Source organism: Pyrenophora tritici-repentis, chromosome 8 (genome assembly GCF_003171515.1).
Source record: "Pyrenophora tritici-repentis strain M4 chromosome 8, whole genome shotgun sequence".
NCBI lineage: Eukaryota > Fungi > Ascomycota > Dothideomycetes > Pleosporales > Pleosporaceae > Pyrenophora > Pyrenophora tritici-repentis.
In genome coordinates this window covers 295,968-320,720 of record NC_089397.1, presented here as the reverse complement: position 1 = coordinate 320,720, position 24,753 = coordinate 295,968, and the positions used below count along the sequence as shown (strand labels likewise).

Genomic DNA, 24,753 nt, shown 5'->3' with positions numbered 1-24,753 from the left:
GATATTCAAGACGTTGACTTCATACAGGAAGATTCGAGTATAACCATCATATACAAGAGAAAGCGGGTGCGTGATGTGAGCACTCGTTTTGTGCACGGCTCAACTGATTATATACAGGCACAACACCAAGCGGCTGAGTGACATGAGTTTTGGTTTCTACATTCTTTGTCTTTAGTGTGGACTTCCGATGTCACAAGATCGCGGTGCCGGATTGGTTGTAAAAGGCGGTGCAAAAAGATATGCCGCATGACGTCACACTGGCTGACAACTACCAAACGGAGAGCAGCTCTACCTCTCAACTTATCATGCGATAAAACACTACTACCTGCTCTTGTACTCGAGTCTCGAATCCTTGGTCTCGACCCCTGCCGCTATACCGGTAAAGGCATGCTCCAGTGGAGACTAGCGTAAGTGCCACCCACTACGAGTACTGTGCTTTTTCCAGCCCAAACTTATCTCAATTGAGCATGTATGATGAATCTTCTCCAACGAGTACCTCCCATCGTTCATCATCACCACTGCCTTCACCAATTCAGATGCTGAGTGTCTGACTTCGCCTCGCGAAGTCTTGACTGTACCTACCGGTATACAACACTGCACATGCGCACCTGTCTTTTATTTACATGCTAAGCTGCATTCGGAATTATACACACGTGAATGCAGGGCACGAGAGCTTCTGAAAGCTCTAAGTAGTAATTGCGCGTACTGCCAACTTACTGTCCTCGCTTCTCGTTACTAAATTACAAACCTTAACATCATCGCTCTCGCACCACATATGGTTCACCTCTACAAATTTCCTCGCTTAATTTCCTCCTCATCCCTAATCGAAATTTCGCGTCAAAATGGGGGTTTCTGTACTTCTGCTAGCTACCAAGCTTTCTTCACTTCTTCGTCTCTCAACTACAGCGTTTTACAGCGTTTCGCAGCGACTACAGCACTGCATCATGGGTTCTTCTCAGTCCAATAAGCACTCTGCGACGGGTTCAGGATCTCGGTTCAACAAGCGCTCTGCGATGGATCGCGGTTCCAAGATCCCTGACAAGCGCACCAAGGTGATCAAGAAGCAGAAGAAAGGAGTGACCCCCCACAAGACCTCACGACAGAAGCTTCTTCATCGAAATGGGCTACTGAATACCGCGATCGCTGCTCGATCGGAATCGATGAAGATGTATGTGTAGCGACTGCTTCCAGTGCGCAACCCAAACGCTAACTTGCAGCAGCGCCAAACACAACTCCAATGAGTCCCCGCTCCTCCGTCTTCCAGGCGAGATCCGCACCAAGATCTGGGAGTATGCCGTGGGCTACCACCAGATTGAACTGTGCAATACGGACTACGCTACCCACAACTGGATATCCACCGAGCTCACCCACGTTTCGAGCCCTTTGGAAGTCACCACCTCCGGTTTCGTCAAGCCCAAGTATGCTGTTCCGGCCGTCTGCCGCCAGATGTATGTCGAAGCAGCAGCCATGGTGTACACGCTCAACACCTTCAGCTTCGATGACCAGGATGCCATGGATACCTTCATCAGGGATCGCGCACTTGGCCAGCGACGCTTGATTACCTCAGTTGACGTCACGGTTGCGTACTTTCGTCTCTACATCACAGGAGCCCGAAAGCTATTTTGCCAAACCTTCCCGAGGATCAAGCGCATTGGAGTGCATATCATGGCCGCTCATAACGCCCAGCATATCTACTCGAGCAGCCAGAAAGAGCCGCTTGAAGATGCGAAGCAGCGCGTAGTCGACTTTGTGAAAGAGAAGGAAGGCACCGGTGTCGAGGTGGAGTGGTATGGTGGATGCTCGAGCAACTACCTGTCCCTCCACTTCCGTTGAGAAACATATGGCGTGGATGAGAGATTGTTATCTGGAGGCTGGATGTTATTCGAAGACACTAGCTGCGATGAGGCACACATGTGCTGCAGGAACTGGATACTCATTAGTATCCCTCACGATTCCAACGGAGAATGCTTCTCCCAACATACTAATGCAAATGAGTGGGCTTGACTTTAGAAGGGCAACATGCCAATAATAATGGGTTACTGGGGTTGAACATAATCGGATGGGGCACTTGCAAGCGGAGAGATTTGACTTCGGGTCTCTGGATCCCTTTCGCTATCTGCAGATATCCGCTCCACTTTAGCTTTCATTTCACTTTTCTAATATAATTATGTAACTTACTTCTGAACCATGGGTTGAAAGGTGACCCAAATGTTACTTACTGTGACTCCGTACTTTCACTCTCGCGATTATGTCACACCTCTCAAATCTGGTCCCCACTGAGCAAATGACCCACCCGACTGACCAAACCGGAGTGGTAGATTCCGAACCACCCGCTTCTACCTTTACTCGGCAGGCTTTACGCACTAGAGCATTTTAGAATGCGCAGCCTAGTACTACAAATACTTCCCATAATCTGCCCACTGTAGCCTGCACTCTTCCCCCCAACTGCATAAAGTTTCACCATGGCGTACAAAAAAACCGACCCAAAGCCAGCGACCGAAAAGCCAGCGATCAAGAAGACTATAGGAAGCAAATGCAAGGTGACCAAAAAACAATGGACATACAAAAAGTACCGAAACGGCAAACTTGACTTGATGAGCGCACCTGCCCGATTCAAAGTGCTGTAAGAAACCCAGTCCCCATTTTTCTCGCGCGACCAAAAGTTACAAAGTACTAACACACAATACAGCATGTCACTCAACGCCACTCAATCCCGCCTTCTCTCACTCCCCGCAGAAGTCCGCAACAAAATCTTTGAGTACGCAATAGGCGACTACGACATTTACATCAGCGCCTACAACGCGCGCGCGACGCACACCCACGAAACAGTCCTAGGTACCGTATACCGCAAAACCACCCAACACAGCTACCGCATGGTTACCATCATGCTCCCTCACGGAACACCCTTCCGCCGTGCGCACCCAAACGACACCCTACCCGCTTTGTGCCTCCCGCAAGTGTGCCGGCAACTCTATGCCGAAACAGCGATCCTGCCATACACGCTCAACCACTTCAAATTCTGCGATTCGGAACACGCGCTCATCAAGAACGTGGGCAAGTACACGAATCGGAATCAGTATTCTGCGCTGGACTTGTGGTTGGATCAGCGGAGCGCGGTGCAGATGAGTGCGATAGCGAGTCTGGCGCCAATGCCGCATTATATTGATCGGTATTACTGGAAGAAGAGGCCAACGTTTACGAGTTTGTTTCCAGGTTTGAAGGTGCTGGATTTAGGGATGTCGATCCGGTGGAAGGAAGAGGAGGAGGAGGGGGAGAAGTGGAGGAAGGAGGCGAGGAGGAAGGATGTTGAGAGTGGGTTGATGGTCTTGTTTCCACGGGTGACGACGGGGGGTGTTTGGGAGAATTATTCGAGGCATTTGCGGTGGGACCTTGATAAGGATAGGGTGATGATGAAGGGGCCGTGTCATTATGAGACAGAGGTGGAGGCCAAGCTGGAGTAATGGGGGATGTATGTCAGCGGGTTGGACAAAAAAGTCGGCGTGGAATCTTTTACTGGGAGGAGTTCGGTTTGCGGGTATTTTGGAGTAATGGCGTTTACACCAAAATCCCTGCTAGTTTTGGGAGTTAGCAGTACGTAGCAGATACGACACATCAAATGAGAAAGAAGACAACCTCGTACTGAGCAGGTTCAAACAGTGGTCATGACATGAATTCCATAGACAGCATAGGAAATGAGAGAGACCACTAGCGGCCAGGTATAATCGTGCAAAGAAAAAAGGAAACCAGCAACAAAGTAAACAATCATGCCAAACCACCACCCTTGCTCTCAGCAATTTCCTCCAAAACCGCAAACTTTCCCTACCCCCGATCAACCCATCTAACAGCACTCAGCCGCGCACTCGCAGCAATCAGCGCAGCACTCGCATCCCTCCTCACAGACGAAGCAACAGCACAGCGTGGCCAAGCTAAATATCACGTTAGCGTTTGTGCTAATTACCATAAATATATGCGCCCGCCCTATATATCTCGTAGGCGGACGCTCCACCAACTCTCTGTAAATAAGAGACAAACTCACCAAGCAGCCAAACATCCCCTATCCTTCTTCTGCTTTGGTGGCGGAGCCTGCTGATACTGTCCCTGTCCCTGCGGAGGACCATAGTACATCTGTTGTTGTGGGGGAGGCGCGCCGTATTGGCCCTGAGGCGGTCCGTAGCTAAAAGAACAACGTATTAGTATCACTGTTTTATGAAGAAGGCAAGGTCTGCGCATTGGGTCATCGCGACGCAAGCAAGCAAAACAATCACAAAAGATTGCGATTGCGATTGCGCATACTTTCGCGACAACAAAAAAACTTGCGATGGGAACAGCAGTTGTGGCTGGTGAGGCAGGCAAAGGATATACATACGATTGCTGTGGGTACTGAGGAGCGCCACCGCCTTGGTAGTAGCCTTGGTTCGACATTGTAGCTGGGTATAGTCTTCCTTTTGCGCAAAAAGGTTATCTCGTTGTCGCCGGAAGGTGCGATTGAAGGTAATGCGCGACTTTGATTAATCGATCCTACGTTGTGTGCGAGGACGGCGGGTGAGAAAAAGGTAAATTGGTTTCTTGTTCGTCGCTGGCGGAGGGAGGACCGGAAACAAGTATTAAGCTTTACGCGCCCAGGAGCTTGCACGTGCGCGGCTTAGTGGCGTGGTCCGGTGTGTGTGTGTGGCGGCGCTCGGGTCGGGTTTGTCGTCGTTGGTGTTGTGAAAACACAGTACAGAATTTGTCTTTGCAGGCGGCACGCGCAAATATATAGAAACGACAATGAACTCGACGTTAAGAACCAGCTGGGGCTGAGGTAAAGTGGGGTAAAAAGATACGAAAAAGCCCGCCTAGAGGATGCAGGTCCTCTCTTTAAAAGCCACGGAAGCTGGGCTGACTTACTTTCCCGCTCACGAGATGCATCACGCATCACACATATCGGTCCCAATGAATTCTAGCCCTGAGCCACAAAACGCACACACACACGCATACCCCTCCAGCCCCCTGCCTTGACGGGTCACCATGGCATACGCGTGCGCATGATTGGTGTGAATAAGCCGACCTCAGATCGTAAAAGATCCGCAGTTCCGTCATCGCGACCTTCATCGCCACAAAGCACATACGCAAGTAGTGCCGGCCCGGTTGTTGTGTTGGCATAAGATCTTTTTTTCACTAGGCTGCGCCACTTGCCGTTACTTGTCATTCTGTTCCGTCGTCTTGTCATCTACGCGTGTACCTCAGCTGTGCAAGCAAGCACATGCAAGGCTTGTGAGGTAACTTGGTTCTTACTTAGCCCTGCACCGTCAGCCACGAAACCTTGCGCGCTCTCCTACCCTCCTCTTTCGTGTTGATATGCGCGCCAGCTGGTTAGGTTTAGCCCTTGTCTACGTATTTCAATTTCCTTCCATTTCTAGAACTGGGCACAGACCAGCTTCGGGCCTGTAGCAACATGTCATACGACAAGCCACACACACGCCCCTCCCAAACACCGACCCATCGTCAGCTAAGCTTTTCTTGGCAAAGGCTTGGTCTCGAGTGTGTTTTGCGTCAAAACCTCAGGCATTCGTAGCCTGCTTGGTTTCGCGCCATCTAATAATCGCGGTATTAAAAATCCGGTTAATCACAGGTTTCCAATAATATTGATTTATTGTTAGCTTGTGTCTAATACCCTTCAACTCTACGAGTACCACATACACAAACACCACATACATTTACATGAGACTTTATCACGCACAAACAGTACAAGCACAAGCACAAGCACAAGCACAAGCACAAGCACAAGCACAAGCACAAGCACAGGCATAGAAAGAACCAGAATCCATAGATCTAACGCATTCCCTTTCCAACACGGCTTGTTCTTTTGGATACATATACACACTTCCCCCTACTACTCCCTCTGTCTCGTCTCGTCTATACCTTCGCTAAACAATCTGTACAGAACTCTCTAAAAAAAACGACCAGAAATCTTCCTTCCTAAAATTTCACCCCCGATTCTTATTTCTCTACACACATACATACATACATACATACATACATACATACATGGTCAACAAACCCACCAACGCCACCCACCTAGACCACCACATCCCCACATCCATACATCCATCCCGTCTACCGTAAATCCTTCCTTCACTTTACTAGCTAGCTTGCTGGCTGCACTGCTCAGCCACCCGCGCAACACGCAAACACAACCAAAATCCTACCTCACACGTGTACATACGCAGCCCCTCCATCGCTTCGCTTCGGTCCGGTCCCAAACGAAGATCGCAGAACCGGACCGATAGAAGAAGAAGGGCAGGCTGGTTACGCAGCGCAGCCAAAACTTCTATGTACTGTACCTATGTAGAAACACCAACTTTCGGCCCTACCTAATAATGCGAATAATGAGGATGCAGATGTTATATCAAAACTTGCACCAACGAATACCAAAGGGGAGAGAATCGCAACACCAACAACAACGCCAATGTAGCAAAATAAAAATAGAAGTGAAAAAAAGTATAAAATGTGGTAAGAAGATAAGTACGTAAGTGTGTGTGCTAATTATTGACAAACAACAACAAACAACAAACAATGCCAAATGGAAGCGCCCCCCATTCCACCTTTCAGTCCCAGAAAAAATCTTTTCGCACACCAAAACGATAAAAGCCAAAGAGTTGTGTGCACCAGTGATTTTACATGTACATACATGCTTGCAACAAAACAGCAATGCAAGGTAGTTTAATTGAGTCTTGCCCTGATCTAGCCAACAGGGCAATAGGGGATAGCTTTCTGCAAATGATGAGGCTTAGAAACCAAAGGGGTTTTGAGGTGCTGATACATTGTTAGACATATATGTATCCAGGAGCAACGACTGTACTTACTAGCATTGGCGAGGCTCGCCTTCCCTGTTGGCTGAGCCACCAACTTCTTCGCTGGCTGTACACCAAATTTGACGCTGGGAGGTGGACCGGTCTTCTGAGGCACCAGTGGTTGTGCAGCCATGTTCGGCATTGGTGGCATTGGCGGTATTGGTGGTGGGCTTTGGCTCGACATGTACCCTGTTGGCTGAGGTGCAAGAGCTGGGGGCAAGAAACGGTTGACACCGGTCGCTTGAGGGTTAAGAGGTGATGGCTGGAATGAGTTGTAGCCCGTGGGTTGAGCTTGGAGTGGCTGGAAGGGTGCTCGTGGTGGGTCGGCAAACGGACTGCCATTGCCAAAGCCTTGTGTGAAGTGCTGGGGCTGTTGGAACCCCGTTTGCATAGGTTGCTGAAAGCCTGTTGGTTGCGGCTGTTGAAACTGAGCATATCCAGTTTGCATAGGCTGCTGCGGTGGTGGCGACATTGGGTTGTAGCCAGTGGGCTGTGGCATCATACCATTCTGTTGGAAACCGAACCCCCCATTCTGTTGCGGGAAACCTGTCATCTGCTGCTGCATTGGTGGCATGCCTTGCATGTTCTGCTGGCCGTTCTGAGCCATCATGTTGGGGTTGTAGCCAGTAAGTTGAGGTTGCAGCGGTGGAGGGGCAAAGGCACTTTGCTGTGGGTTCATTGGGGCAGAAGAAGACCTCTGCGGTGGTGGTGCAATAAGTCCACCAGGATTCTGCTGCTGAGGAGCTTGTGGTCGCATACGTGGTGGACCCATGTTCTGAGGTTGAGTCAAAGCCTTGATTGCTGCGACCTGTTCAAACAAAGTTGGAGTAGCACCGGTTGGCTGTGGCTGCTGAGCAGGAGCAGGAGGTTGTTGAGGAGCTTGGGCTGGTTGTGGAGCCGGTGCAGGCGGTGGGGGTTGAGCAATCTCGTCTGGTTTCAGGGCTGGCATGTCCAACAAAGACAAATCGTTCATGGAACCAGTCAACTGAGGCGGTTTCGCAGCAGGCGGGGTGACAGTTGTTGTTGGTGGAGATGTTGGAGCAGACTTGGATGGCTTGACGTCCCAAGCGTTGTCATCGAACCCGTTGGCCTTCTTGTCCGAGTCAGATGCGCCCTCTGCAGGTTTCTTGCTGGCATCCTCAGTCTTCTTCTCAAACGCCTTCGGGTCTACCACGTCGTTCGTCTCGACAGGAGGTGCAGGACGTCCCTTGCGAGTGTTGTTCCGGAGCGCACCTCCTGGTCCAGAGAACAATCCACCCGAAGCGCCTTCGCCGCCTTCTTCAGCAAAATTGACACTTCGCTTGTCCCGCCCAAATTGTGTGTCCAAATGCTTCATCACCCGAAGGATATCACCCTCTTTGAGTCCCAATGTACGCAGCACACTCGCATTGATATCTGGAATGTTTTCCTCGGTCATTTCATCCTTGGAAAACGCTCGTGCGTAGCGTTCACAGATCTGAGGATTGACACCACACTTCAAGAAGAAGTCGAACCAGTCGTACTCAGGCTTCTTCTCAAGCGATATTCCGGTTGGTGATCTTGAGTCCTTTGCACGCGGCGCCATGCTGCTCTTCCTCTTCAGGTCGGACAGCGGTTTATCATCATCCAAGGATTCGCCCGTGACGCGCTCGACGTATTCGAGGTCTTCCACCGACATTTTCGTTACGGGTACTGCAATCTTGACACCATTGATCTTGTGCAAATGAATCTTGCCATCCTTGATGAGAATAAACTCTGCTTCGACTTTGAAGGAGCCGGATCGATCGGTCCACGTGCGGACTTTGGCGGAGTCTGGCGCACTCGAGTCAGCAATCGGTTCAGACTTGAGGAATTCGAGCAGCGAGATATTGGTATACTGACTTGGCTTGGACGAGGACTTTGCGCCCGAATCTTTGGAGGAGCTTTCGCGCTTGCTTGATCTCTGTGAAGTACGACGATGGTCAATATTTGTTTTCATAAGGCTAGAGTTACGCGAAGGCAAGTGCAGGCCAGGGCCTACCTGATCGTTCCTTGCCTCACTTTCTGGCCTCTTTTTTCGAGAGGCCTGACGAGCAAGCTCTTCTTCTTCCCGTCTATTCTGTTCCACGATGGATCGACCAGCATTCGTTCCCGATCGGGCGATGGTAGCTGCAGGAGCATGTATGGGGACGGTTTCTGTGATCTCGACGTAGTTAGCTGGTACGACACCCTCCTTGCCGTTTTTCAGCCGCCTGACTTTCCACCACTCATCGCTAGCCGAATCGTCGAGAATCAGAATCTCATCACCGAGACCCACCGTGACCTCGTCGTCGCCCTGAGCCATGAAATCAAATAGCATGACACCCTTCTTCTGCACGTTGGAACTCCCCGATCCAGCAGCGAGAACCTCGCGCAGTCCGGCGCCCTTGGCAGCTCCTGCAAGCTCACCGAGAGCGAACATGATTTCCGATGCAGTGTCCTTGGCCCCGCAGTGGAAGTCTACGCTTTTACTCGGCTGCTTCAGTTCCATGAAGATGTGCTTGCCCTCTTGCGAGTAGTACTCCATTTTGTCTGCACTCCATTCCTGCTGCGGCCCATCGCGCGACTTCTCTGGCGCAATCATAATCATTCCCTTGGGGATATTGATGCCCAGGGTCATTGGCATTTTCTTGTTCTTGCCCGGCTGTGTGATGTATTCGTAAATATTGTAAAGATGGTATCCCGAGCCCGATCTGGGTGTCTGGGGCTGATCTTCGCTATTGGGAGGATCATATTGATCGAATGTAACGCTTCGAGCTGGAGGCGATCTGACGGGAGGTGACGGTGACCGCGTACGCGCATACTGAGTGGGGGGAGAAGCGGGTCGATGGGGAATACGGGGCGCGGGAGCCTCCTCGTCGGATTCCTCCGGGGTAAACTGTACACGTCGCCGCGCGGGCGCACTGACGTTGGGTGGGGGAGAAATAGTTGACCGCGGCGCCGCTTCCTGTGACTTCTTCTGGATGATGCCAGCCAGGGCAGCAGCAGGGCTCGGCTTGGGAGGGCTGTCTGGGGTGGGCGGTTGGTCGTCGTCGTCGTCGTCGAAAGAGTCCCTGGCTACAGGCATTGGCGGGCGAGTCGGCATGGCTGGCGAGGGCAACGCTGGTGCAGCTGCGGCGGCTCCGCCCTCAATGAGCTCAATGTAGTTTGCGGGCGCAAAGCCATAGTCGGTCTCGACGCCTACCAAGGTCCAGTCGGGATCCGTGGTATCGTACACATCCAGGAGGGCGTCTTCCTTGAACGAGAGCTCTTCGTCCGTCTGGCGGTCATAATCGAACAGCGCCTTTGCTTGTGCAATGGGAGCGGCCTGTACAGGAGGGTCAATGGTGCAACCATGGCATGCAGCCAAGCTGAGGATGCAACAGGCCAGGTAGGCAGCGGCTTACCTCTTCGATGTAGTTGTTGGGAATCAGGCCCTCGGGCTCTTCTTCATCCTCCTCGCGTCCCTTCTTCTTGGCCTTCCACCAGTCATCATCCGTCGACTTCTCCAGGACCATCAAGATATCGCCCTCGGTCAGGGCGATTTCATTGCTGCCCTGGGGCTCATAGTCGTAGAGAGCGCGGTAGATACCCAGGAACACCATTGTCGCAATCAAAGGCGCGGCGCACCCTCAAAAAGCGTATACAGAGCGTCGGAAGTTGATGTTGCGTGTGCAGAGTCCGGGGCGATGCGCATAAGCTCGGCGGAGGTTCACGGGGGTGCTGTTGCCGTTCGAGGGGCCAGCTGAACAGGGGAAGCTGCTTGACGCGACCAAATCGGCGGCCAGCAGCGGGCGATCCAGAAGGCCACGTGATGCGATATAGAGGTTGGTGAAGACGGTCGGCGAGAAAGCGGGGATGCTGATGTTGCCTCAGCCGAAGGAGGTGAAATCGATCGAGTTGGTTGACGACCGTCGTGAGCCGCCCAGCACGAGCCAGCATTGAATCCGCCTCGCCCAGCCAAGTCCCCACATCGACGTCAACCCGCCTTCATCCCAGTCAGATGAGTTCTGCTGCAACATTGGCATCCATGCATGGCCTGTCCGATTTTCGCGCTATAGCGCGTCATAACATGATCATAGAGTGAATGTGTAATATATTTGATATTGGTGATGGAAGCTTTACAACTGCTGCATACACGTTCAAAAAGTAAATCGGAACCCTTCCCTGCCTTCCAACACCCGCTTCCCTTTACTCTGGCTTTTGTTCGCCAAGTAGAAATGCACCGAAAATATCCCGATGAGCCCAATGATCATGATATGACTGCCTATGCTGATCCATACTGCCGTCATATACCTTGGGCTTTCCTGCTGTCTCACGATAAAGCTCCCGGCAATGCCACCGGCCCCATTGAATGCTGTCACGACGGCCGCCGTAAATACCCTCTTCCACTGCCCAACGATGTTGTTGGCTTGGTATGTAGCCATGCCGGCCCAATTGGCGACATATGCTCCGGTAGCAAGGAATGTTCCAATGTACCTGACCGTAACCTGGTCCGAAAAGCCCAACATGCAGAATCCCACAATCAAGCACACACTGTTGAACACGATGACTGGCCCTCTCAATTGGAACTTATCGCCCACCAGTGAAGACAGGATAGCTGGAAGCACCGCGTAATAGTATGGTGGCGCAGCCAGCAGAATGGACTTGTTGGAGCTGAATCCCATGCCACCTTGAAGTATGATGGGGAGGAAGTAACCCAGGGATGTCGAAACCACGTTCTGGAGGAAGTAGAGAGTGCAGAACCCGTAAATCTTTGGATCTTTGGCATGAACAAAGATTTTGGACCAAGAAAAGCCCTCGGCTGTGACATCGCCACGATCCTTCTCAATGCGCGAGGCGGCCAGGGCGCTTTCATCCGGTGTGAGGAAGTAAAACGATCGATGTGCGTGTTCTGGGAAGTCCACCATCCACCAGTAGGTTAAGATACCGATGAAAGCTGTGATGCTTCCCTGAAAGATGAACATCAACTGCCATCCCTTGAGGACCTTGCTGTCCAGCTGGTTCAGCCCGAAGTTGACGATACCGCCCGTAGCCAGGACAACAATTTCTCCGCTTTGCATGAGTGCAAACCGGAGTTGCTGCTCTTTGCGCGTATACCACGTCGAGATGAGGTACGTCAAGCCTGGATAGATGCCTGACATGGCGATACCAAGCAAGATTCGCATTACAATCATCTGTCGCCATGTTTTTACAAATGCAGTGCCAATCGTGATGACACCAAAACAAAAGGTAATAAAGGCGAACCAGATCCGCGGCCCAAACGTCCGAACCGCAATCGTCGACGGTAGCTGAAAAGCGATACTAGCGATTGTGAAGATGAAGATGGAGACGGAGTATCGGTTGCCGACATCTAGCTCTAGGTCGCTGAGCATTGAGGTGACGGATGCGCTGGAGATGACTCCGCTATCCAGTAGATTTAGCGAGCATAGTAGACCAGCGATGCTGCAAAGGCGAAGGTCAACCTTTAGGCGAACGCTGTTGCGCCATTGTTCTTCAATGTCTTCTCTTTCTTCATGGATAATTGCGTCTTGTTCGTCGTCCCGTACTTCCCGGATCGACTCATCTGCTGAGCATTGGCTAGCTGCACCTTTCGCCATTTCGTCGCCGATGTGATGAAGGAGGGATGGGAACAATGTACGACGGAGAACTCATAATGTAGGCTGCACACAGAAGGAGCCAGAACATGCTTATCGTCCCGTGGTTACACACTTGAAAACACTTTACATAGCCGGTGCAGTGGATCCGCACTTTGAAGTGCAGATCTCGCCGAAGCACCATTCCGCACCCAATTACCTAACAATGATCAATGTACTATTGTGGAGACTCCAATTCTTACTAAGCCACACCGGCACCTTCCTAAAACCATCAGACCATCACGCATACCAGACCCATCAACCCATATCACGAGGTCGGCGACTTCTGACGGCACAAGCCTAGCGGCCGACTGGACGCATGTCATGTACGTCGCAGCGCCGAAACTGCAACTGTCAACCGGGAACACAAGCAGATATTGACAGCTGAGTGACAGCTTGGTAGCACATTTAGTGTGATGGGATATGCGACATGTCACATTATATCACGTATAGGGCTGAGGTGACCCTTGACATTGTACTCGCAAGCCGCGGGTGCCACTCGGAACGTCACCAACAAGGGAACACATGCCAAGTCAGATTCATAGTTTGAACAAACAAGCGTGTGGTATAGATTTTCGTCCGATGAAGGAAGACCCTCTAGTATAACCGCTGGCTCTCCTGGCCAGCGGTGTGGGTATCCTCGCCAAGCCATGAGCGAGTGTGGGGGTATTCAGTCGTGACAGAGAACGGAGGCAAAGAAAAGTATACAAAGTCCACAAGTCCGCGGACAAATGAAGAAGAAGAGAAGAAGAAGAAGAAGGAATATAACAACAAAACTCCCAAGATCCAACTGCGCTCCGTGAAGAGGTGAGTGCCGTATGCTCCGACCGGCCCGCCGTGTGTATCCGAAATTCCACCCAGTCATTTGGTAAGACAATTTGTGTGTGTGAATGTGTCAGTGTTTGACAACAAGGGTAACATGCAGAAGCCAACCGGGTGTCCCAAAAGCACTCGCTTCGTAAATCGTGAATCGAAAGGGGGGTCTCGAAAATATGAATGGTCGAAATTAAATAACATGTGGTGGTAGAAGGTCGAGGAGAGGACAAGCCGCAGAGAAACGATGCCTAAGCGTCATCTTCAACGTCGTCGTCCTCTTCCTCTTCATCGTCCTCGCTTGTGCTGTGTCGCTGAACCGCACCGGCCTTGTTCTTCTTGTGTGTCGGGGTTCCCTTGAGCTGAGTAGTAGATGCCTTGCGCTTGGGTCCGCCACTAGTGGGCTTGGTGGGCATTGACGCGTTCTCCTTGTTACCGTCTTCACCTTCCCCCTTTGCTGCGTTATCCATGGCAGCCACCTCCTCGGCGGTCAGGAAGCGACCACCGGGACCACGCGGACGGCGCATGGCGTGGTTGTGCCTCGACTCATGCAGATATGGCTTACGGCCCTTGGACGTCAGCCGCAGTGCGTCCTCGAGTTTTTGCCTTGCCAGACGCCTCTTCAAGATGCGGTGGAACTGCTTGGCATTCACGTATAGAGGGGCTTCCTCGGCTTGCGGTCCTCCAGACACAAGCTCTGGCGACTGTTGGTGCTGGGCCTGCTGGGCCATCTGTGGGGGAACGGACACAGAAGGTCTAGGGCCTTGGTTCATGACAGGCTGGGGGTGATGCATGGCAGGGCTGCTGATCTGGGTACTCATTCGCCGTTGTTGCATCTGAGTGGGGGTCATTTGAACTTGCGACGGAAGTGTGTTGTTCATGGCGTTTGTGACATTTGTCGGGGAACGCGGCGGAACACGTCCATCGGGCTTCATCTGAGACACAGACATGCGTGGAGATGCTCGGGGGTCCTGGGCTAGTTGGCCGGGCATGGCGGACTGATCATAGTATCCTGCTGGGCCCGCCGCTGCTGCTGTGGCCAGTGCTGCTGCCTGCTGATGCTGTTGCTGCTGCGACGGCATATATGGGTTTTGCATGTTTGCCATGTACTGCTGCTGAGGGAAGTTCATCTGGTGATGTTGCTGGGGGTGCTGTGGATGCGGAGCACCGCCATGGCCGTAGCCTTGCGAGGGTAGTATGGGTGATGTCTGCTGGAACTGCTGCATCTGCTGTGAAGGCGAAGTTATTGATGGGTTTCCGCCCGTGGGACTCTGCGCACTTCCATAGTTCTGGATGTGCGAGGGAGCATGCCCGTGGTGGGATTGTTGGAACTGCGCGTAGTCGGTCATGATGGATATATTTGGGATACAAGATGCTGGTTTGACAGAGACGCGCCTATGGAGGCGGCTGGTCGTCTTGAGTATTACCCCAGAAGCGCCACTCCTGAGTACAGGCGCGGGTTATTCTGCGTCTGATCTGAGACGTAGATGGGTTTGCAGTACCGAGTGAGGTGATTGGGGAGTCGGGCGCAGAGGAATCGCGTGCGATTCGAGGGGCTGACGCGACTAGAATGGTAGCCTGGAGATGAGATGATAGTGGTAGACCAATGGCGTGTACAGTCCGGAAGGAGGCCGGGTGAGTCGTCTTGGTGCTTTTGCGGATCAATGTAGCTTCTCGTAGTGGATAGATGGTTAAAGAATGCTTCTCCTGGGGCTTGTTTGCTGGTCAGAGGCGAGATATCGAGTGGATCACTGTTTCAGGGCGCGCAGCACAGGCAGGCTGGGTCACGTCGCGGCAGGGCCGAAGGTTGATGCGTTGTCAATGGCCACGCTTAGCTGAGGCGAAATCGCTAGAGCTTAGGCTTAGCCTCGAGACTTGAGGCGCAACGGTCGCAATTGAATGCTGGGGGCTGTGCACTCGTACCGTAGGCAGAGAGTCCTGTCGAGGATGAAGACGCACTCTAGAGGGCCGCGCCGTAGTGGGGAAAGAGCCGTTGCAGGTATTCACCAGTCAGGAAATCAGCAGAAGTCTGTCTACACTGCTAAGAGTAATCGTCAGCTAGTTCAAGACGCGGATGCTGGAGCAATTGGAGGATGTCGAGGGTGGCATGTGCTGGCGTGTGGGCGATTGGAGGTGATGCGCTGGCAATGCAGGTGCGTGCATGCATGACGGTGAGGGCACTTACCGACTTTAATCCAGCGGCAGCACGGCACATGCACGTCGTAATTGCGCGTATCGTCAGTAGTTGCGCCGTCGCGATGACCAGGTAGGCTGGTAATCTTTGCGGCTCTAAAGCCTGGGGCGACCAGCGAGTGCGCAGGTATATATTGGCGTGCGCAGCTGACAGTTGTGGCAGCAGCGTGGTGCAAGTAGCGGGCAGAATGCGCGTTACAAGACGGTAGCTACTAGGTGAGATGTGTGATGCCTTATCTAATGCGCGGTCAGCCCATGGCCATGAAGAGTGGAGATGTGAGGCGCGACGCTGTGCAGCGGCAGAGGACATGCAGATGCAACCAGCCTAGGTGTTTTGAGAGAGAGACAGAAGAGAGCGTCGTGTCTATATTCAAGAAATGACTGGTGCAGTGCGGCGACGACTATGTTGGTCGCAACAGTATGCAGCGGGCAAGTGCCGAGCAGCATGCGCCGCCGCCATCGTCTTGTGCAAAAGTTGCATCGTCGGCAACAAAGACACACAGGCACGCACGCACACACAGACAATGGTGGAGGCGGCGAAAATAAAACTGGATTGGGGCAGATCAGGGCGCGACGATAGGGTTGACTTACCGATGTGCTTGGGGTTCTCGCAGCAAGATGCGATCCCGTGATGGATGAGCGTGGTCTGTGGTTGGAGGTTTCGCGAGTCGCGTTGATTTGCTGGAGGGAGCAAGGCAGGACGTTGGTCTTGTCTCACGTCGGGGTAGGGACGGCTTAGAAGGGCTACGAGGCTAGGAAGCTAGCAGGCGCAGGCGCAGGCTGCCAGGACAGGCTCTCTGCTCTCAGAATACCAGGCGGTACGCTCTGGCGGGCTCGCTGCAGGCACTGTGGAGGCGCCCAGGCTGTGCTTTGCGGTTACTTGATGTACTTTGAACCACGAGCGCGTCGTGGTGCAAAGACTCGTGATGGGATGGCCGATGCGACAGCTAACTAAGATAGCCGTGGTGGTGCAGGCAGGATGATTGGAGAATGGAGGAAGCAAAGGTTTGATTTGAGGAAGGAGCGACTGGCGGGGCTTTCTATTCGCGCGAAAAGCGGAAGGCACGCTAGTAAACGGCAGGGTTCATCCAATGGGAGCCGAGCAGAGAGGTGCATTTTGCGCGTCACCAGCACGAGCGGGCCATTCACACGGCGCGCCCGCCCAATTCTTGCCTACACGTTGTTGTCCTGATTCTTGCACACGGGGCGCGTCATCGAAGCTCTGCACATCGCTCTTGCTCTCTTGAATTGCGCGTCTTCCATCTGACTGTGCAGATTATCTCTTGATAGCCGCGTCGCAACTCAGCGCGCGCGGGGTTGGACCGCCCGGTCAAGGCCGAAGGTCCGCGGCGGCGATGACGTGCGCAGAAGCAAAAGGCGGGCAGCAGCGGTGTGAGCCTGAGCTTGAGCTTGAGCTTGGGGGCGTCGTCGCTTGCGAGTCGACTTTCCCCCTCGCCCTGTCCATGTCTCCCATTCATCCATGATCCATCCCATGGCCATGATGATCCATCGCGCCTTCCGTCCCCGCCCGCCCACGACTCTTGCGTCTTGAATCGCTGGCTGCTGTCGGACATGGTGGCATTCCACTGCCCAGGCTAATCACAGTCGCACAGCGCGCAATTGATTGGGCGCGTAGCCAACGGGCGCGCTTCCACGTCCTGGCACCTGGCTGGGATTGGTCCGTGGCGCTGAAATTGCTCCGCCCCCAGACGGCTGATCCGTAGCCTGCGGGCGGACGCTTCCAGGGAAGCGCTCAACAACACCACCACCACCATACCGGGAGTAGTGGCATGACAAATTCAGGGCAGGTTTCTTAACCAAACTCTCAACCTCATGGCCAGGCCACGTATGTGTCCCAGCGTCGTCTGCGAAGACCCTCCTGTTTGCTAGACCGCACAGTGCTGTGCTCTACGCAGGTACCCTTCCGCAGATGCCGCCGCCGGCCTTGGTCGCCGCAGCTTCACTCAGCTTTTGGCCGCCTCGCGACGCGCCGTCTGACTGTTTCGCGCTCAGCTGCGACTACTCGTCACTGCCGTGTCCATTGGCCCGGCTGTTGTCTCGCCCGCGTCTCAGAGGAGGTGCTGGCCGTGTGCCACCACGTGGGCATAGCTCATAATCACGTCTGCTATCCCATGGCTTCCCAGCCTGAATCGCTCCACCTGTACGTGCACCGGCGTCACAATCTGCTGTACAACGACGAGCACAAGGCGAGTGCAAGCCCAGGTGCTCACAGCTCACGTCTGACTCCGCCCGATCCGCTGCGGCGTCAATGCTGGGGGTGATCGCCATACTAGCGCTGCCCTCATCGGCCAAGGCGCGTGCTCCTGCCACAAAAGAGAAAAGAAAGTAACTGCTGGATTCCCACCTTTGCCTGTTCGTCTGCACAACTGCACAATCCTGTCTGGTCTATGCATCTCAAGTCCAGACCAGCTTGCAGCCACCGACATGTTCCGTGCCACACTCGCTGCCTCCATGACCCACGGCAATGGTTCGCCCGCGTCGGTCAAGTAACAAAACCCGGCCCTTTCACCAAACACGTGCTGACTCCGCCGGCTGAACTGGGCAGTCATCTAGAAGGCAACCACCACGCTGCAAGGGGGTTACATATCGCGACACACACTGCAACGTCTGCAAATCCATTGCGCTCGGCAAGTGCAAAGTCGGCATCGACAAGGGTTTCACAGGCAATCAAATGCCTCACTTTTGCCATGGCGGCGCCTGCCCGACACGCGATCCCAAGTACCAGAACGGTGACGATGCAGCTCGGCTAGCTATCTACCTACCAGCCCTATGTCGCAGTGTACCAAACTTTTACTTATCTCTGCTTGTCGCATTAATCTGTTTAGGTTACATCTTCCGCTGACATGTTCCCTTCCCCACGCGTCCAGCATGGTCACCACATGCGTATTTGCTGTATTCCCACGGATGCCAGCCACCTCCGTCCTCCGAGTGCAGCCTCGGAGTATGTGTCAGAGCATCTACCGCTTGTGACCTCTACCCACCTCACGGCAGCGGGTGGATATCGGGATTAACAGAACCTTGGATGCTTCAGATTATCAATGTCATCAGGCCTTCCTCTTCGGGTCGGGCCTCATCGCCAACGTCAGGCCACCCTGGATGAAACTGTTACTACAGTATACTGAGCATGGGTGAAGTTTCGGTTACGGTAGATCAGCATGTCCGTTTCATGTTGACTATGCTGCATATTCCACGAGAATAATCTGTCGATGTGCGATTAAAGTTTTGCTTGGACGTAGATCCCCCGGATCTTTCGACACTGGTAGTCGTTTTGGTGTGTCGACGTACACTTACCTACTCGCCACGTCTTGCACCAGCACCAGAAAGCTTGTGTAAGCGCCTGAAACGTGTTGCTTACATTGTAAGTCATTGTTCCCATTGTAGGTAATGGTATATAATAATTGTCACATGTAAGTATTGGCAACTTGTTTTTCCATCCGCATCGCCGCAGACACCATCCCTACCATTCCCAGAGCAATAAAAAAACGGTCGTGGTTTTTTAGACCCGACGAACCGGACCAAGTCAAGCTAGACACGGCATTAATCAAATTCCCTAGACCCCGTTTATCCCGCCCATGCAAAACTCATCGGTTTCCACTGATGAATCTGGCCTCAGGGATGCTGACTAGGCAGCGTTTCGTTCCGAGTATCGAGCTCCGGGGCGGCAGATCTGCCCTGGCTGGGGTTGTAGCTGCCGTGCGTAAGTAGTTTGCTTTGGATTTTTAATCTATCTGAGGGTGGTTGTGAGACGGCGGGTGGCTATGTTTTGGTTGTCGGCCATCTGCCGGAGAATGTATGTGCGGTGCTTATGTTTTGGTGTCAGATGAATATTTAAAATTGAGTGTGTGGTAGGGTCAAAGGGCGCGTGTCGGATGGTTTTGTTGGGATGGGTTTGTGGAGCGTGATGATGTACTCGTGACCCCTTGGAATTATGCTAAGTACACATGTGAGAGCGGAAGACTACGTTAGCAAAGTCCGTTGTAGGGAAGAACAAAAAGGTGAGTCATGTGCAAAAGGAAGAGAAGGGTCTTAGGAGGGTACGTAAGTAATTGAGCATATCGCGACTGGATAGTATGCCCATGCCATACGACGCACCACTCCCTGTGCATCCGACAATTTTTTATGCTCAACAACCCCTCGACTAGACATCTCACTTCTTCCCGCCGCTCTTCTTCCACCCCGCACTCCTACTCTTCCGCCCATTAGGTCCCTTCTTCTTCCCACCGCTACCCTTGAACTTGAGCCCACTCTTACCCTGCCTCTCACTCGCGCGATGACCCTCAAACACAAAGCCTTCCTTGGTTTGCGCCTTTGCCACCTTACCCAGCATAGATCGCGCACGACCCTGCAGCGACTTTTGCTCTTCTGTCAACTTTGGCGCATAACCCGCTTTACCATTGCCTCTTTGTGATTTCGACGACGATGGCGGTGGACCCCTAGGCTTATCCTTCTTCTTCTCCGCCTTGCAACGTGTGATGCGTAGTTTACGCGGGAGCATGGGGGGAAACTTTTGCTCGTTGAGCTGCAAGGCAGCTTCGACGCCGTTTTCGTCTACAAACTGGACGTAGGCGAAGCCCTTGCCTACGCGTGTCTTTGCATCGCGGACTACGCGTACGCTCTCGACTTTGCCGCATTTTGCAAATTGCACCCAGAGGCCTTCTTCAATGTCTGAGGCGGGTTTCTTGGATTTGGGCTTGTCGCCCTCGACTGTGGGCGTTTGCGATTCGTCGTCGACAAAGGGGAGGTTGCCGACGAAGACGCAGCGGCGGTGGTCGACTTTTGTGGGGTGGGCGACCGAGTCGACGTGCAAGTGGCGGTTGAGGAGAACGGAGCCGTTGAGGCGTTTGACGGCTTCTCTGGCGGCGACTTTTGTAGTATAGACTGCGTATGCGTTTGTGCTCTTTGTGGTTGCTTCCATGATTTCCTTCTTTGCGAAAGCGGCGCGCTTGGGGAGCGAGCTGCCAAAGGCGGTGGAGCGGAATCGTATTGATTCGATCTTGTGCGGAGGAGTGTTGTCGGCGAGATCGGGGATGAAGGACTCGAGGTGCTTCTTGAGTGCCTTTTCGGCCGGCTTGGAGTTGATGCATTCGATAGATACGTTGCCTAGGAAGACTGTGCGGGATGCCTTTTCCACCTCTGATGCGTTTCCATCCGTCGCTTCTGTGAGAGACTCGTGCTTGGGGATTGTGAAGTTCTCCTCGGTTTCGTCATCCTCGCCGTCGTCTGCCTCTTCTGCTTCGTCTTCTGAGTCCGAGTCCGCATCTGAGTCTTCTGAGTCTTCGTTGGTCTTGCGCTTCTTTTGCCTTTGCTCTTCCTCCTTCTCCTCTTCACGAGCTAGCTTCCGCAAGTATGCATCTTCAATCTCCTCCTTGTCGCCCCGCTTGCGCTTCTTTGACTTCTCTTGTGCACCCTTCAGCGCTGATTCACGTAGCTTCGCTAGAGCCGCCTCGTTCTCAGACTCATCTTCCTCTTCGTCTTCATCTTCATCTTTATCTTCGTCGGCAGATGCGTCGTCGCTAGCGTCGGAAATTTCCTCGTCATCCTCCTCTTCTTCATCGTCGTCATCAGAGGGCAAACTCTCCGACGCCGAACTTAGTTCTGCATCGTTTGCATCTTGGGCGACCTTGTCCTCGTTTGAGTTTTTCTTAGACTGCTCTTGCACACGTGCTTGGTATCGTGATTTGGGGGGTGCTTGAACGGGCCCGGCCTGAACACGCTGTCAGTATTCATGCCTCAACTGGATAATTATGGCGGCCAAAAACGCACACTGGTCGCAAACAGCGATGCTAGCGTAGGGTCAAACGCCTTCTTGTCGACTTTGATAAATGACTTGTCTGCCTTTTCGCTCTTCTTGGGCGACTCTGTTTTGGCAGAGCGTTTGTCCTTTGATTTACCCATTGCGACAATTGCGCTATTGCTGGCAAGCAAGCTCGTCGAAAAGTTTTGGTGGAGACGGAGCCTCTGTATGACGCTAGGCCCGGTTCGGGGTGCAGGTGGCAGAATCTTCACCGCCCGCTCTCACACGGTGCGGTCATTCGCAAGACACTCAGGGCCTCTCCCGGCCGTCGACCCGCTTCTGAGCGCAGTTTACACCATCTCGACCGAGCTGTCCTCCGCATTCACCACCACAACGCTCATGCGAGTCGCTGTCCAGCGTTTGCAACAGAAACGGCCAAACCTGACGGAGCTGCACCCGTTCGCTCCTGCCAAATTCATCCCCACACGCTCTCTCACCCTCGGCGCCCGCGTCCTCCACACCAGCACGAGCGTTTTTGACCGCTCACAAGACCCGGTGCCTACGCCCTCGTACAGTCTTGCTGTTGCATCGCACGCCTTATCTATATCACCTGCTACCGCTATCCACGACATTGGACACGACTTGACGCATTATTCGGCGTGGGCGCACTATGAGCGCGCCCCAGCAGACAAGACGGAGCACATCACGAACAGCTTCCGACACCGGGGACGCCGTCGCGCAACCAGCCAGTACGTCATACCACTTTTTTAGTAAATTCGATAAGCGATATAGCCTTTTCCGTGTCCTGGGTTGCGCCTGGGGCTGTCGAGAGACCGTCGTTCTTTGCGTCAACAGAGGCGACGGCGGAGTCGCGAACATCGCCCACTCACCACGTCCTCTCGCACGATCCGTCTCAACGTACTCCAAATCTAACCTATTCTCACAGACACCATTTCAACACTCTCCACAGACTTACCTAACCCCTCATCTGCAGCCACCCCCTCCCCCCAATCCGCGCCAACCAAAACACAGGCGCCGCCTGACCAAGAATCCGAAGCAATCGCCGCCACGATGCTGTCTACAATGACAGCCTCCACTACTGTGATCACCGAGCCACCTCTGACCGATCACGCTCCTAATGGCTTCGACGATGTTGCAGACAACGGTTCTAGTAGCTTGAGCGAGCTGGGAGACGCCTCAGACGACCAATCTGAGCCAACTCCGAGGCCAACCACAAGGCTTGACGAAGATGACTCCGAGGCCGAAACCGAGCGACTAGAGAACACGCCTCGCAAGATCGCGCGGGCAGACACCGAAACGTCTTTGTTGTCGGAGCCAGCATACACAAGAACGCCCAGCAAGCTAGCGCACTCGAAAACGATCGAGCAGGATGATTCTGCACCAGCTACCCCATCTGGCATAGCAGAAGACGTCACCATGGGAGACGCGGACGCAGCGGAAAACCCTTTACATTCGCTCTCACTCATCGCGGCTTCGGAGGCCGCCAATCTAGAATACTTGGGAAAGGAAAGAAAGCGAGCCAGCCCCGATCGAAGCATTCAGGACGAACAAGAAGAGGAGCCATTGCGCAAGCGAAGTAAAACTGCAAAGAGCTCAGCGCTTGATGGTCTAGCCGATGCAGCAGCTAACCGGCAAGGGCAGATGGACGCTGAAGAAGAGCTGAATCATGCAGAAGAGCATCTTTCTGCACTTGCGCGCGAAGAACACGAACTCGAGGAGCGGCAGGCCAACATTGCAGCCCAAACTGTCAATGAGATGGCGACCGTTGCAAAACACACAAAACCGAGAAAAGGCGGTAGAAGAGGGAAGCGAAAGACAGAAGACGCTAGCTATGCTTATGCAGAGCCTTTCGCGGCCACTGAGGCACACGAGCCTGAAGCCGAGGGTGAGCATGACGAAGAAGACAGTGCTCTGATGGACGAGGAGGTCACAAAGAAGAAGATGGCTATTGACGAACTCAACAAGATTGAGAAAAAGTTTAAGCTCTTCCGGGAGAAGTAAGTCTTTGCCATGCTGTGGCATGCTGAAACAGCTGCTGATTGTTATCAGGTTGTGTGACGAGCAAATAGCACAGCTCGAACGCGAGCTTGAGATGCTCAAACAGCCCAATTGCGTACATCCTGAGTACGTTGCCATGATCAAGTGCATAGACGATCGGCGCGCCGACAAGATCGCATACGAGACGACGTTGCTGGAATACAAGCAGAAGAACCTCGACATTATAACAACGGCAGAACGGCATCAGCTGCACAGCCAGTTCTTCCAAACGGTGCGACACGTTCGGGAAGAGATCCTCGAAGATTGCAACCAGCGAGTCTTCGAATTACAGCGCGGACGACGACAGCTTGGCTGTGACGAGACGAACTACATGGTCAAATTACCAGGGAAGCGGTCAGATCAGATCAGACACCAAGCAGCATACAACCTTGAGGTTTCTGTCTTATCAGGTGTGGCCAAGTACGTTGGCTTCCCCGCCGCACCAGATATCAGTGCCGCGAGGCCGTCGGAAATCGATGACGATCTTCGAGCAATGAAGGTAAGTGGCTGAACGCACCTGCTAGAGAACTAGCAGCTGATCTGGCGGTGCAGATTGCCACGCGTGTCCCGGTGCCGCCTCCTTCCTTCCGTACCTACAATAGGACCACCACGGCGGACGAGGTAGCTGCCGAAGAGCAATTCATAGAGAGCACCCCATGGGCCAACCCACGGCATCCTTCACATCAAGAGGGTCGATATCCCCCAGGGCCTTCACGTTTGCCTAGCTATCAGACTCCAGCCGGTCAGCGTCGTATGGTCGATCTTACCGCCCCCAACGGCTCAGCTTCCACAATTGAAGCAAACTCGAACCCTCCATCGTCAAATACTCACAACCACGGCATGCTAGGTGACGCGGACTCGCCAGTAATGCAGATGAAGCGCGCGTCTGATCACTCGAATTATGCAGACGGCCCGGGCTCCGACCCTCGCAACATGAGCGTCCTGAGCAGAGAAACTTATGGAATGATGTCAAGTCCCGCAGCACAGCACATGGACATACCTCACGAACAGGGTGGTCCCCGTTGGGTTGGCAACAACATGCGACCCCTAAACGCAGGATCAAACCCCCCTCCACCAAGTGGTCCACCAGGTGCAGGTAGTCGTCCAGACGCGGCACGACCGCCACTGCCCCAACGCAGTGGCCTGGGCACAATCAGCGTCGGTAGCGGTTTATTCGGACGGTGACGCTTGTGGACAAGACGTCTTGCTTGTCACTTTTCCAGCAATGTTGTGTTCTTCAAATCTTGTTTTACTACCTTTGCGTTTGTGCGTCGAGCACATATCTGCCTTGCTCTTACAACAAAGCTGAAGCTGAAGCTTTTATTCACATCGGGTCGGCGTCCTGTTTTTTTTTTCATCTTCTTGCATATCAAAAACACAGGGGGGGGGGGGGGAACCAATGGCGAATGGGTCACATGGTGGAGACTTAAGGGCCAATATCCATATTGCGAATGTATGTATGACATGATGTTGGGAGGTATAATCCCAT

At 53.2% G+C, this 24,753-nt stretch overlaps 9 protein-coding genes across 9 annotated transcripts; 4 read left to right on the top strand and 5 right to left on the bottom strand.

Annotated features, from left to right (window-relative positions):
- Window positions 1-944: 944 nt before the first annotated feature.
- Window positions 945-1,833, top strand: PtrM4_135830 (uncharacterized protein; the record flags this gene model as incomplete). Its single annotated transcript, XM_066109275.1, has 2 exons — window positions 945-1,168; window positions 1,221-1,833. 2 exons carry the CDS (start codon window positions 945-947, stop codon window positions 1,831-1,833), a joined length of 837 nt encoding a protein of 278 aa, XP_065960197.1.
- Window positions 1,834-2,462: 629 nt separating this feature from the next.
- Window positions 2,463-3,126, top strand: PtrM4_135820 (uncharacterized protein; the record flags this gene model as incomplete). Its single annotated transcript, XM_066109274.1, has 3 exons — window positions 2,463-2,623; window positions 2,690-3,058; window positions 3,123-3,126. 3 exons carry the CDS (start codon window positions 2,463-2,465, stop codon window positions 3,124-3,126), a joined length of 534 nt encoding a protein of 177 aa, XP_065960196.1.
- Window positions 3,127-3,838: 712 nt separating this feature from the next.
- PtrM4_135810 (uncharacterized protein) lies at window positions 3,839-4,422 on the bottom strand (the record flags this gene model as incomplete). The annotated part of the gene is made up of 3 exons (XM_001938345.2): window positions 3,839-3,926; window positions 4,037-4,174; window positions 4,367-4,422. 3 exons carry the CDS (start codon window positions 4,420-4,422, stop codon window positions 3,839-3,841), a joined length of 282 nt encoding a protein of 93 aa, XP_001938380.1.
- Window positions 4,423-6,769: 2,347 nt separating this feature from the next.
- Window positions 6,770-9,456, bottom strand: PtrM4_135800 (uncharacterized protein; the record flags this gene model as incomplete). The annotated part of the gene is made up of 2 exons (XM_066109273.1): window positions 6,770-6,795; window positions 6,846-9,456. 2 exons carry the CDS (start codon window positions 9,454-9,456, stop codon window positions 6,770-6,772), a joined length of 2,637 nt encoding a protein of 878 aa, XP_065960195.1.
- Window positions 9,457-10,150: 694 nt separating this feature from the next.
- Window positions 10,151-10,414, bottom strand: PtrM4_135790 (uncharacterized protein; the record flags this gene model as incomplete). Its single annotated transcript, XM_066109272.1, has 1 exon — window positions 10,151-10,414. One exon carries the CDS (start codon window positions 10,412-10,414, stop codon window positions 10,151-10,153), a length of 264 nt encoding a protein of 87 aa, XP_065960194.1.
- Window positions 10,415-10,441: 27 nt separating this feature from the next.
- PtrM4_135780 (HAP2, CCAAT-binding factor, subunit B) lies at window positions 10,442-14,250 on the bottom strand (the record flags this gene model as incomplete). Its single annotated transcript, XM_066109271.1, has 3 exons — window positions 10,442-10,670; window positions 11,106-12,378; window positions 13,584-14,250. 3 exons carry the CDS (start codon window positions 14,248-14,250, stop codon window positions 10,442-10,444), a joined length of 2,169 nt encoding a protein of 722 aa, XP_065960193.1.
- A 5,369-nt stretch (window positions 14,251-19,619) lies between these two features.
- PtrM4_135770 (RNA-binding protein (RRM domain)) lies at window positions 19,620-20,387 on the bottom strand (the record flags this gene model as incomplete). Its single annotated transcript, XM_001938350.2, has 1 exon — window positions 19,620-20,387. The coding sequence occupies one exon, from the start codon at window positions 20,385-20,387 to the stop codon at window positions 19,620-19,622; it is 768 nt and encodes a 255-aa protein (XP_001938385.2).
- An 810-nt stretch (window positions 20,388-21,197) lies between these two features.
- On the top strand, window positions 21,198-21,977 carry PtrM4_135760 (uncharacterized protein; the record flags this gene model as incomplete). Its single annotated transcript, XM_066109270.1, has 1 exon — window positions 21,198-21,977. The coding sequence occupies one exon, from the start codon at window positions 21,198-21,200 to the stop codon at window positions 21,975-21,977; it is 780 nt and encodes a 259-aa protein (XP_065960192.1).
- A 300-nt stretch (window positions 21,978-22,277) lies between these two features.
- PtrM4_135750 (Sds3 multi-domain protein) lies at window positions 22,278-24,449 on the top strand (the record flags this gene model as incomplete). Its single annotated transcript, XM_001938351.2, has 3 exons — window positions 22,278-23,224; window positions 23,277-23,763; window positions 23,817-24,449. The coding sequence occupies 3 exons, from the start codon at window positions 22,278-22,280 to the stop codon at window positions 24,447-24,449; spliced, it is 2,067 nt and encodes a 688-aa protein (XP_001938386.2).
- Between the last annotated feature and the right edge of the window lie 304 nt (window positions 24,450-24,753).